This window comes from Mustela lutreola, chromosome 1 (assembly GCF_030435805.1).
Source record: "Mustela lutreola isolate mMusLut2 chromosome 1, mMusLut2.pri, whole genome shotgun sequence".
Classification (NCBI taxonomy): Eukaryota; Metazoa; Chordata; class Mammalia; order Carnivora; family Mustelidae; genus Mustela; species Mustela lutreola.
Window position 1 is genome coordinate 238,861,054 of NC_081290.1, and position 12,280 is coordinate 238,873,333.

The window sequence follows — 12,280 nt, forward strand, 5'->3', positions numbered from 1 at the left end:
GGGCCCATGTCACCCATGACCATTTAAGCCAAGTTAAAGATTCTATTCTTTTTTTTTTTTTTTTAAAGATTTTATTTATTTATTTGACAGAGACCACAAGTAGGCAGAGAGAGAGAGAGAGAGAGAGAGAGAGAAGCAGGCTACCCGCTGAGCAGAGAGCCCGACGCGGGACCTGATCCCAGGACCCTGAGATCATGACCTGAGCTGAAGACAGCGGCTTAACCCACCTAGCCACCCAGGCGCCCAAAGATTCTATTCTTTACTAAGAGCAAGAGAGACCTGTTAAAGGGTTAAAACAAACAAAAAAACATAATCCATTTGTTTGGAAGAGAAAGTGAATTGAAGAGAAGCAAAATTAGAGAAAAGAAAACGACATGAGCTACCACATGATACAGGCTTGTCCTATGTCAAAAGTAAAGGCCTAAGGGCAATATCCTTGATGAACAAAGATGCAAAAATCCTCAACAAAATATAGCTAATTGAATCCAGTCAAATGCTAAAAGGATCATTCACAATGATCAAGCAGGATTTATTCCAGGATGTAAGGATGGCTCAATAGCCACAAAAACATGAAAAACTACTTTAACAAAACAAAGAATAAAATTAATCTGACCATCTCAATAGATGCAAAAAAACATTTGACAAAATTCAACATCTATTCATGATAAAGTCTCAACAGTGAGCTTAGAGGGAACATACCCAATATAATAAAGGCTATAAGATGAACCCATAGCAAACATCAAGCTGGAAGCTTTTCCTCTAAGATCAGGAATAAGATAAGAATGGTCATTCTTGCCCGTTTGTTCAACATAGTACTGGAAGTCTTAATCTCAGCAATCAGATAAAAAATAAACAAAAAGTATCCAGACTGGTAAGGAACAAGTAAAACTGTTCCTATTCCCAGATGACATGATACTATAGATGGAAACCCTAGAGACTCTACCAAAACCTATTCCACCTTTTTCAGTAAAGCTGCAGGATACAAAACTAGTATACAGAAATCTATTTTACAGAAACCTGCATTTTATATACTAACAATGAAGTAGCAGAAAGAAAAATTAAAACAATCCCATTTACAACTGCACCAAAAAGAATACTTAAGAATAAATGTAACCAAGGAAGTGCATGTGAACAAGACTAATACCATCTTGCACAAATCCACCATGATGACCATCCATGACCTGAGGCCTTCTTTGGTATAGCACTGCCCCCCAACACATCCTCTTTATTTGACCACACCCTTAGGTACACCCTTGAGGTATAATGTCCTTGATATTCTCTGGAGATACGACTGTGATCCTAAAACATTTCCTCCCAGGTTTCCCAGCATATACTCCCCAATCTCTAAGCCTATAAAAGCAGGGCTTATAGTAGGTGGGACTGTGGAGATCTACTGGTCTTGCAGCCACCCACAACACACTTCTGCTCATAACTCCCTTTAATAAACCCATTTGTTATCAAACTGGATTCTTCAGCTTTTTTCTTCCATATTATGGCTCCTTAGGCCTTTAGAGATCATTTTGCATATGCCTCCCTTCCATAGAACAAGGTTAAAGACCTATACTCTGAAAACTAAGACATCAGTGAAAGAAATTGAAGACAACACAAACAAATGGAAAGATACATCACATTTACGGATGGAAGAATAACCTCAAACTCAGCTAGGTGTTCCTCTATACTACCCAAAGCTATCTACAGATTCAATGCAATGTCCATCAAGACACCAACAGCATTTTTCACAGAACTACAACAAATATGTAGGGAACCACAGAACACCCTGAAAAGCCAAAGCAATCTTGAGAAGGAAGAACAAAGCTGGAGGTATCACAATCCCAGATTTCGAGATAAACTACAAAGTTGTAGTTATCACTTTGGTACAGTAAGGTACTGGCATAAAAATAGACGTAGATCAATGGACTAGGATAGAGCCCAGAAATAAACCCATACCTACAACAAAGGAGGCAAGAATATACAACAGAGAAAAGACAGTCTTCTCGATAAATGGTATTGGGAAAACTGGACAGATACATGCAAAAGAATACAACTGAACCACTTTCTTACAACATACACAAAAATAAACTCAAAATGGATTAAAGACCTAAATGTGATACCTAAAACCGTAAACTCCTAGAAGAAAACATAGGAGTGGCTCAGTCAGTTAAGCTACTGCCTTCGTCTTGGGTCATGATCCCAGAGTCCAGGGATCGAGTCCACCATTGGGGTCCTTGCTCGGCGGGGAGCCTGCTTCTCTCTCTGCCTCTGTCTGCATTTGTGCGCTCTCTCTCTCTGACAAATAAATAAAATCTTAAAAAAAAAAAGGAAAACATAGGAAATAATTGCTTTGATATCAGCCTTAGTGACATTCTTTCAGATATGTCTCCTTAGGCAAGAAAAACCAAAGTAAAAACAAATTATTGGGACTACACTGAAATAAAGAGTTTTTGCACAGTGAAGGAAATCATCAACAAAACTAAAAGGCAACCTACTGAATGGGAGAAGTAATTTACAATTGAAATTTATGATAAGGGGTTAATATCCAAAATATATAAAGAACTTTTACAACTCAACACCAAACTGCCCCCGCTGCAACCAATAATTCAGTTAAAAATAGGCAGAGGATCTAAACAGATATTTTTCCAAAGAAGACATACAGATGGCCAACAGATGTATGAAAAGATGCTCAACATCACTAATTAGGGAAATATAAACCAAAACCGTAAGATATCACCTCACACTTGTCAGAATGGCTAGAGTCAAAAAGATAAGAAATAACAAGTGTTGGTGAGGATACAGAGAAAAAGGAACTCTTCCTTGTATGCTGTTGGTGGGAATGTAAATTGTTGCAGCCACTGTGTAACACAGTATGGAGGTTCCTCAAAAAACTAAAAATAGAAATACTATATGGTCGAGTAATTCCACTACAGGCATTTACCCAAAGAAAACAGCAACACTAATTCAGAAACTATGCACCCCTGTGTTTATTGCAGCATTGTTTACAATAGACAAGACATGGAAGCAACCCAAGTGTCCATCAGTGGGATGGATGGATAAAAAAGACACACACACACACATATATACTCATACTATATACTATAAATATATATAATTATATATAACACACATATATATACATAAATACACACAATGGAATGCTATTACTAACCCATAAAAAAAGAGTGAGATCTTGTCATTCACAACATGGATGGACCAGGAGGATATTATGCTAAGTGAAATAAGACAGAGAAAGAGAAGTCAGACAGAAAGACAGAGAAAGACAAATATCATAATACTTTATCACTTACATGTGGAAATCAAAAACAAACAAACCCCACAGAAATAGACTCAAATACAAACTGGTGATTGTTGGTGGGGGGGAATGGGTAAAGTAGGTAAAGGACACTATTAAGAGGTATGAATTTCAGGTATAAAATAAATAAGTCATATAGATGAAAAATACCACATAAAGAATATAGTCTATGATACTGTAATAATGTATGGTGACAGATGGTAACTACACTTACTATGTAATGTATAAACTAACCAGAACACTGTATGTCAACTATATATTTTTTTAAAAAAACATTCATTCACTCACTTGCTCATTTTTCCATTTCAACTAACACTTTTTTAGAGCCTACTGTTGACCTGTGGTAGGCTCTGGGACTAACAGATAATCTCTGCCTTAGCAGAGCTTAGAGTCTTTTGCAGGGAGACAGACTTACTAGTTTGAAAGAAATGACAAGACAGGATGACTGAAGAGATATAGGAAGTGAAGGAAAAGGTAAATCAAGGATAATACTGATTTCTGCTTTGGATGATTAAGTAGATGGTGAAGCCATTTTCAGAGATGAATATTAAAGGTGGAGTAGAGTCAGCTGGGGATAGATGATGATTCTCATTTTATATATTCATTCATTCAAAAGACGTTTATTAACTGAAGAAGGGAAGATCATCTATGAGACATTTTCAGTAGGATCCTGAATACAGAAGTCAGGAAATGAGGAGACAATCTTAGCAAAGAATGCCATGATTACCTCTTCTACTATAATACATGTTCAAATGCTTATTTCAAAAGTGAGTATCTATCCTTTTTCAACAATTAGTATTTCCTTAGTATCTACTATGTGAACACAATGAACGAAACAGATTAAGTCTGTCCTCCATAAGTTTACATCCCAGCAGTCCATGCCCTAAATCTACAGCACTACACACGTCTTCAGTATGCCTGCTATGGCTATCTTCTGCCCCAGGCTTTACCCTCACTGCTCCCTCAGGCCACACCATGCTTCCAGGAGGTGAAGGATTACAACCAGACATGCTGCTCCAGAAAGGAAATGTTGCTGATCCTATGGACAGAAGTAAGGACACCTTGATTCTGATCCTTTCCTCAGTCTTTATGTCCTTGGGAGGTATACTGTGCTTAGTATCAGGCATAACATGATACAATAAGAACCTTCCACAAGGCTTAAACACATGCACAGACATATCGCTCACAGGTAAAAGTTGTCTAAAAGTTTTATTAGATAATATTAAAAACCTTCCCCATATTTTGATTCTTACATAAGCACTGAGATGAAGTTTCAGAAACTCTGTATTTCTGGAATTTTAAGAAAATCTTACAATTATGGAATTGACATTCTATAAAAGGAGTTCAAAGGCATAAATGAACATGTCTTCTGTGTCTTAAATCCTCTCCTAGACTCCTAGAGCCTGGAAATGTGTTCAATTTTGATCTGATGGAAAAATACTGGGATATTTGGGGCTCTTCTAATAATCATAAAAACACAGACTTGTAGAAGAACAAATGCCACAACACTAAGGTTAAAGGATAGAAATATAAAAAGGAAAACAACGTAAAACATGGGGCTACCAGGACCTTTCAGCTTGGAGGTGAAGTCTCATAGGGACTACCTATAAGGATATGAGGTGTTGGATTAGGAGTGACAGGGAAAAAGTCACGTTTTTAGGATTGGAAGATTACAGATTTGAGAAAGGGAGCCACAAGCTATGCTCTCTGCAGTGGAGGGAGAGCTGATCCCTAGCTCCTGAGAACTATGGTGGAAAATGTTTTACACAATCATTGTCATGTGGCAGGCTGGAATTGATGGGTTCTCAAGGAGTCTACACCTTAACATCCCACCAGGAGTAAATGTTCTGAGCTAGGACCTGTGGCCTGAAAAATAATGAGATGGCACAACTCCAGCATCAGGGTGGGGACAACTCCTCTGCCTTACAGAGAGGTAACCCTAGCACAAAGCAGAAAGTCAGGGTCACAGTACTGCATTGCTGACTTGGGTAATGCACAGATGGTACATACAGGTGGTAAGGTTGAGCTATGTGATTTGAGCTAAGGGAGTGTGAACAGCAATAATAGTGAGAAAATATCTTCCTCTGGCTTCTTACTCCAAGGCCCAGTTGTTCAGTCTCCCACGTGGGAGGCCCTGCCCACAGGTTTTCATCTATGGTTTTCATGACCCTTAGGTGTGGCATGTGTATTCAAATGAACCAGAGCCAGGGTAGAGATACTTTTGAGGGGCAAGGGTCCATAAAAGGCTGGTAGTTCCCCACCCAGACTTGAGTAGTACAGGGTAAGAGCAGAAAAGATCAGAAAAGTATTGTTGCGCAAATTGGTTTAGTCATTCCTACAAATACTCTGACATTAGATAATGTATATGAAGTGCTTGACTCCGAGCTGGGTTCTTAGTAAGTACTCAGCAAGTATCAAATTATACTACACACTCACTGAGGTATACTCGTGCGTACCTATGTACACATTCCTCTACCACTCTGGCAAAGAGTCTGCACAGTCACTCTGCTTTCTTGACCAAAAGGTGGTCAAGGTTCCTGGGTGCAGATAGGCAAGGTTTAGCCACATAAATGTCATCTCAGCAGCACTGTAGACCGACATTGTAGAAAAAGCCCAAGCCAGGGAGCTGCAACCTGAAGATGTTCACTCTTGCCTTATCTAGTCAAAGATGCATAAGCTGGGGCCAAGGAGCTGAGAAAAGGATACAGGGCACAGGACCACCAAGACAGCAAACAGAAGAGGCCATGATAGAGCAGTTTTCTGGGGCGAAGACTCCACTGTGAGCCCACAGAGCCGCAGGAGAAACATTTTAGCACATAAGATTTTGCCACTCACGTCCCAGCTCTTCCTCCATCCTTGTCAGAGGCCTAGAGGAGACTAAATCCCTCTTTGTTCTCAATCTCACATTCTGGCTTTTCCTCCCTCGCCTTCCCACATCCATATTTTCTTCCTTTTTGCCTGCTTTCATCAACCTCCTGAAGCCACCTTTTCAGATCTTCACCCAGCCCTGTCACAGGAAGGCTGTCTCCCATGTGGGGCATCCTAAAGGGCCAGCTGGACTCCCGACACCTACCTGACATGTCTAATCCAATTCTGGCATAGTCAACACAAAATACAAATGCCTAATCGGATCATATTTGCCTTCTTTTTGTCTCAAGCAGATTTAAAAAGGCATAATTTTAGGTAAAATCAGATTATTATATCAGCTATGGAATCATCTTCATTAGAACCTGGTTATTTCACCCTGCAGAACTGCTCATAAACCTCTCCTCACAGTGATATGCACAACACTGAACAAAGACTCTTGAAAGCTGAGACTCTTGAAAGCATATGGTATGAAAATGGAAATGCTTAGTGAGAAATAATATGTAAATGACAAGTATGTTGACAATTCTATAAAATGGAAGTAAGTGCTTCAGAAATCAAAGAAAAGCAAAATTTTTAATGGATCCTCTAAATGGGTAATAATCTTGAGTCCGGTTATATGAAAACCTACCTTTCACCATTAGGTCCCACTCTGTTGATTAATTTTTCCATAGCTTCCTCTGTCTCCTTCAGTTTTTCTTGCAGGTGAACAAGCTCAAAATTGGCTGAAAAATAAGTATCAGTCTAAGAAGCTCTTCTTAGAAGCTCTTTTCTGAAACTGGCTGGCTGGGACGCCCTGTGATAATTCCAGCTAGTTCAGAGATTCAGCTGATCCAATCAGGACACAAAGTGTACCAAGGTGTGAGCACTGAGATCTTAAGGATACATGTGTAGGGAATAATGAACAAATCACTCCTCTTACACATAGAAATACAGCAGGACCAGCTAAAGAAAATACATGAGAAAAACAAAACAAAACAAACCTCAACATGGTCACCCAAGAGGAAAAGAAGAAGATAGACCTATCTTTTCCAATCCAAATGATGCTTGAGGGTAAAAGTACCGAACCTGCAAGGTACTTTAGAAAAGGAGTTAAGACTCTGAGATGAGCATTCATTCACCTGTGTTTGAAAACATCTCTAAGATCACAGTCTCAATGCTGCATTTCTTCAATAGGGGACAAATCTTGAACTAGGGCTGAAGCCTTCCTGCCCAAGGTTTCCTACCCTTGTCATTTGGGGTGAAGTGGTATAACCCTGGCCCACAGATTCTCAAGAAAGATCAACAGAGATCACCATGATCTACTGACATTAACACTAAGACCCTAAAAGTAGAGCAGAAAAAAAAATAGATCAATTAGTACATTAGTACTAATGTACTTCTGAAATGAACTTTAAGGCAACAGGAAAACAAAATGCTATTTATTATGCAAATAATCCAGTTTTTCTTCACTGTAAAATACTGTATTAAAATATTGTATTGTCTTTTAATACGTCTAGAACAAATTCTTATGCATGCAGTTAACATCTGCAAAGTGTCTAGAGGACTCTGCCACATAAATGCTTAGGTTATTTTTCTTTTCTGCATGATTCAAAACAGAAGGATAAGCAGATATAACTGCTACATTATAAAACAGTTGTTCTTAGGAATTTTTTATTCTACTCCCAATGCATTATGTGACTGGATACAGAATTTGCTATTTTTTTTTAAAGATTTTATTTATTTGTTTGACAGAGAGAAATCACAAGTAGGTAGAGAGACAGGCAGAGAGAGAGGGGGAAGCAGGCTTCCTGCTGAGCGGAGAACCTGATTTAGGGTTCTATCCCAGGACCCTGAGATCAGGACCTGAGCCAAAGGCAGAGGCTCAACCCACTGAGCCACCCAGGCATCCCCAAAATTTGCTATTCTTTGACAGAATCCAAAAATCTCTTAATAATTATTTTAGCAATGCATTTACCATCACTGCTGGTTTGATATTATCTCAATTAAGAACACAAGAACTTTCTTAAAGAATTTCTTGAATATTTCGTAAGATTTCTAAAAAGGATGTAGACTGTGACTAGGGTATCTGCTTCCATAGAGAATCTGGACTAAATCCAAAAAGCAGTTATGGCCGAGGGCAGATCCTTCAGCGGCTCAGCTTCGCTTCATTTTGCTGCTGTCTCTCTTTTAAAAACTTCTGAAGAGGCTTCATTATCCACAGGATAAGGCGATTTGGCCTCCAAGGCCTTCGACAACATGGCTTAACCTACCTACTCCTCAAGGCCTTCTTTCCCACAGCCGTCCTATGTCAGGCTGTGTCTTCCTCAAGCCGTCCGGTCTATCGGACAGGACCCAGATCCAGGTCGCTTCCCATAAGGCTTTCCCCAAGTCCCCTTTTAGATAGTAAACTTTGCACAAGTCATTTTTCATCCCAGACTATGAATTCTTAGGGGGAAGAGCCATGCCCTATACATTTCATTTCCCCCAGAGAGCATAGAATATTCTACTTGGCCAGTAAATACTTGATGAACATGTTTTATGAGTCAGAAGTATTATTATTTTTCTTAATAATTAAAAAAAATTTTTATAAACATATAATGTATTATTAACCCCAGGGGTACAGGTCTGTGAATCGCCAGGTTTACACACTTCACAGCACTCACCATAGCACATACCCTCCCTAATGTCCATAATCCTCCACCCTCTCCCTCCCCTGCTTTCCCCCCCCTCCCCCCCCCCTCCCCGGGCAATCCTCAGTTTGTTTTGTGAGATTAAGAGTCTCTTATGGTTTGTCTCCCTCCCAATCCCAACTCATTTCATTTATTCTTTTCCTAATCCCCCAACCCCCATGTTGCATCTCCACTTCCACATATAGGGAGATCCTATGATAGTAGTCTTTCTCCGATTCATAAGTCAGAAGTATTAAACCCAGTCCCTAGATCTAATAATTGGTTTTGGCAAGGACTTGATCTCTCTCCCTTTAGTTTTCTTGTGAAATAAAGGTATCTGCTACAAATATTCTGAAGTCTGGAATTGAGATATAACTCCAAATGTGAAATATTAATTTCCTAACATATAAAAAAGTAAATAGACCGTTTTGTACTTTTTGTAACTCTCTTTCTCTTAAAAGCCAACATCAGTTTGGAAACTTGAGACTTCCTGGAGCTTAGGTAAAAATGGCATCAGATTAATTTGGAGCAATTTCTGAGATGTGCTTTTTAAGACATATCCAGACTGTCCCTCTGACTGTATGATGGTGGTGCAACTCAATAAGACTTGTGCATATACTGAGAAGGAACACTTACTAATTGTCCTGTGGGGGTTTCCAGCTGCGGCAGTAGAGCATTTCCGATCCTCTGCAGTAGATTTCCCCTTTGAAAGCTGGGAATTGAAGGAGGTATAGCACATCAACAGCAGCTCAGAACCTCAAAGTCATGGAACCCCTCATATTAAATGAAAAAAGAAAAAAAAGGTTGGGAGACAAAAATTAAGTCAGAAATCAAATCAAGTATCAATATCAGAGAAACATTTCAAAGAAAGAAAAAAAAAGAGGCGAGAAAGAACCAATAGAAGGTTCCCAGGAAGGGCGCTTGCGTGGCTCAGTTAGTTAAGTGTCTGCCTTCAGCTCAGGTCATGATCTCAGGGTCCTGGGATGGAGCCCCACATCTGGCTCGCTGCTCAGCAGGGAATCTCCTTCTCCCTCTCTCTCTCTCTCTCTGCCCCTCCCTCCACTCCTGCTCTCTTCTCATTCAAATTAAAAAAGGAAAGAAAGGAAGAAAGAAAGAAAGTTCCCGAGAAGTGAAAAACCATCAAGGCACAAGAACAAAAATCAATCAATCAATCAATCAATCTATTTCCAGGTCATCTGCCTTGCCTACACTCATCTAAAAGAGGGGATGTGCAACCCCTAAGGCCGTTCTTACAGAGGCATCTCAGGCACCCTGCAGAGTTCCTGGGCAAGAAGGACTTGCTTCTTTTTTTTTTTTTTTTATAAACATATATTTTTATCCCCAGGGGTACAGGTCTGTGAATCACCAGGTTTACACACTTCACAGCACTCACCAAAGCACATACCCTCCCCAATGTCCATAATCCCACCCCCTTCTCCCAAACCCCCTCCCCCCAGCAACCCTCAGTTTGTTTTGTGAGATTAAGAGTCACTTATGGTTTGTCTTGCTTCTCATTCTGTTAAAAGGGCAGGGAATATTTAAGATTTCCAAAATGGATGCACAATGTGAGTTCTGCTCTACTTCATGGTGTCTAGGCCCATAGCTTGCTGAAGTCTGTCTGGAGATGGAACTTAATTGGGAGTCAGCTTTTAAAGGACCCAGTGCATATCTCCCCAAAGCTGGGAGACATCAGGCTTAGTTTCAGGATTGGCAGTTTTGTTTCGGAATTACTACAGTGGATATTAAAAACAGCACCTCACACTCCTGGAGTGGAAAAGAAGGACAAAGTGGTGTTGGTAATGGTCATTATATGGCCTCACATTGGCTACTTGGAAATCACTGTGCCAAACCTAAAGTTAAAATATCTTTGTGCTTTTTCAGCTTACAAAGACATCTAGTAAAAACAAAAAGCAAACAAAAAAAGCCCACCAAAAAACTGGGGTGAGAGGGAGCTTTGACCTTTATTGCTATTTATTGACCCAGGCACAAGTCCTAATTCTGCATTTCTAGTTGTGAATTCTTGGGCAAACCCTTTAAGCTCTGACCGAAGATCTTCTCTTCTATAAAACAGAGAACAGTTATCCTAAGTATCTCATAAAGAGCAGGCAAGGTTTAAAGATGATTTGAATAAAGGTTATGAACTATAAAGAGTTTTAATGCCAACAATGATTTTTATTATGACAGTAGATTTTTTATTGATATAATATGATCAAGATGATTCCACTTACCTTAAATAGAATATACAGTATGTATAAAAAAATCCCAAAACCATAGATTGGAATAATCTGTCCCATCAGGCCTCTTCCACTTCCTCCTCCTCCAGTGCCTCCACCTGATCCTTTGGCCTTTGCAAATGCCTCTGCAAGGTGAGACCTCTGGAAACGAACACCAGGGGTCTGGCCATCTGTGGGTGGCTGGTGATGATGCATCATAGGTGGAAATCGACCCAACTTTCCTGAGAGAAATAATCAATATTTATTTCTTTTATTATTTTTTTAATTTTTATTTTTTAAAGATTTTATTTACTTATTTGACAGACAGAGATCACAAGTAGACAGAGAGGAAGGCAGAGAGAGAGAGAGGAGGAAGCTTGTCCCCCGCCCCAAGCAGGAAGCCCAATGCGGGGCTCAATCCCAAGACCCTGGGATCATAACCCAAGCCGAAGGCAGAGGCTTTAACCCACTGAGCCACCCAGGTGCCCCTCTACTATTTTAAATAAGCTCTTATGAAAACACCTCATACACTGAGGCGTAAACAACAGAAGCCAACTCAAACAAGTTAAGAAAAAACAGGAACTTGATTCTAAGGATACAGAGGTATCATACAGATAACAAATATGATGTGGCAATCTCTAGCTGTTTGCCAAACCCATTTTCTCTTCCTTTTAGGTCCACAGATTGACAACATTGTTCAGCTTCCCATGCAGTTAAATGTAGCCATGCAACAGAGTGCCAGCCAGAGGAATGGGAGTGATATGTGCTGATGCAAGGCCTGGCCTATAAAACTTCCTGTGTGTTAAACTCCACATTCATTTGCCATCTGCAGGCTTCATGCTGATCTAGGAAGACCTCTGAAGCCATGTGATGAAATGGCAGGGCCTCCATCAGTCTAGGTTACTGAATAACTGTGTGGCAAGAGCCCTCCAATGTTGCCACCCACCAACTTAGAACCATCTGGATCTGTTCATGTGAGTGATAAATAAACTTTTATTGTGTTAGGGCCATTATACACTTTGGAGTCTGTTATAGCAGTTAGCCACCCCTAACTACAACAGAAAAGGAAGTGCAATCTGGTCTCAAAAGAGAAAAGAACCAAAACTGGAAAGCCATCAGGATCCAGGACAGCTACTCTCACATTCTACTGCCATCTCCCTCTCCATGGGGCCATAGGCTTTTTCCTGTGCAGATCTTCTTTATTCTCCCTTCTGGCAGACAATTTCTCCAGCTTCTTTGTGAAC

General features: G+C 39.9%; 1 protein-coding gene across 7 annotated transcripts in view; it reads right to left on the bottom strand.

The window, feature by feature from the left end:
• The window catches only part of RIC3 (RIC3 acetylcholine receptor chaperone), a 62,244-nt gene that overhangs the window by 20,974 nt on the left and 28,990 nt on the right, over positions 1 to 12,280 (bottom strand). For 5 of the 7 annotated variants that reach the window (XM_059135190.1, XM_059135172.1, XM_059135181.1 and 2 more), the window contains exons 2-4: positions 11,052 to 11,278; positions 9,460 to 9,535; positions 6,804 to 6,897 (exon numbers count right to left, since the gene is read on the bottom strand). In XM_059135190.1, coding sequence (XP_058991173.1) covers positions 6,804 to 6,897; positions 9,460 to 9,535; positions 11,052 to 11,278 — 397 coding nt within the window. Of the gene's footprint in view, positions 1 to 6,803; positions 6,898 to 9,459; positions 9,598 to 11,051; positions 11,279 to 12,280 lie in introns of those variants that run through there. The other 2 variants (XM_059135210.1, XM_059135199.1) reach the window with 2 other exon arrangements.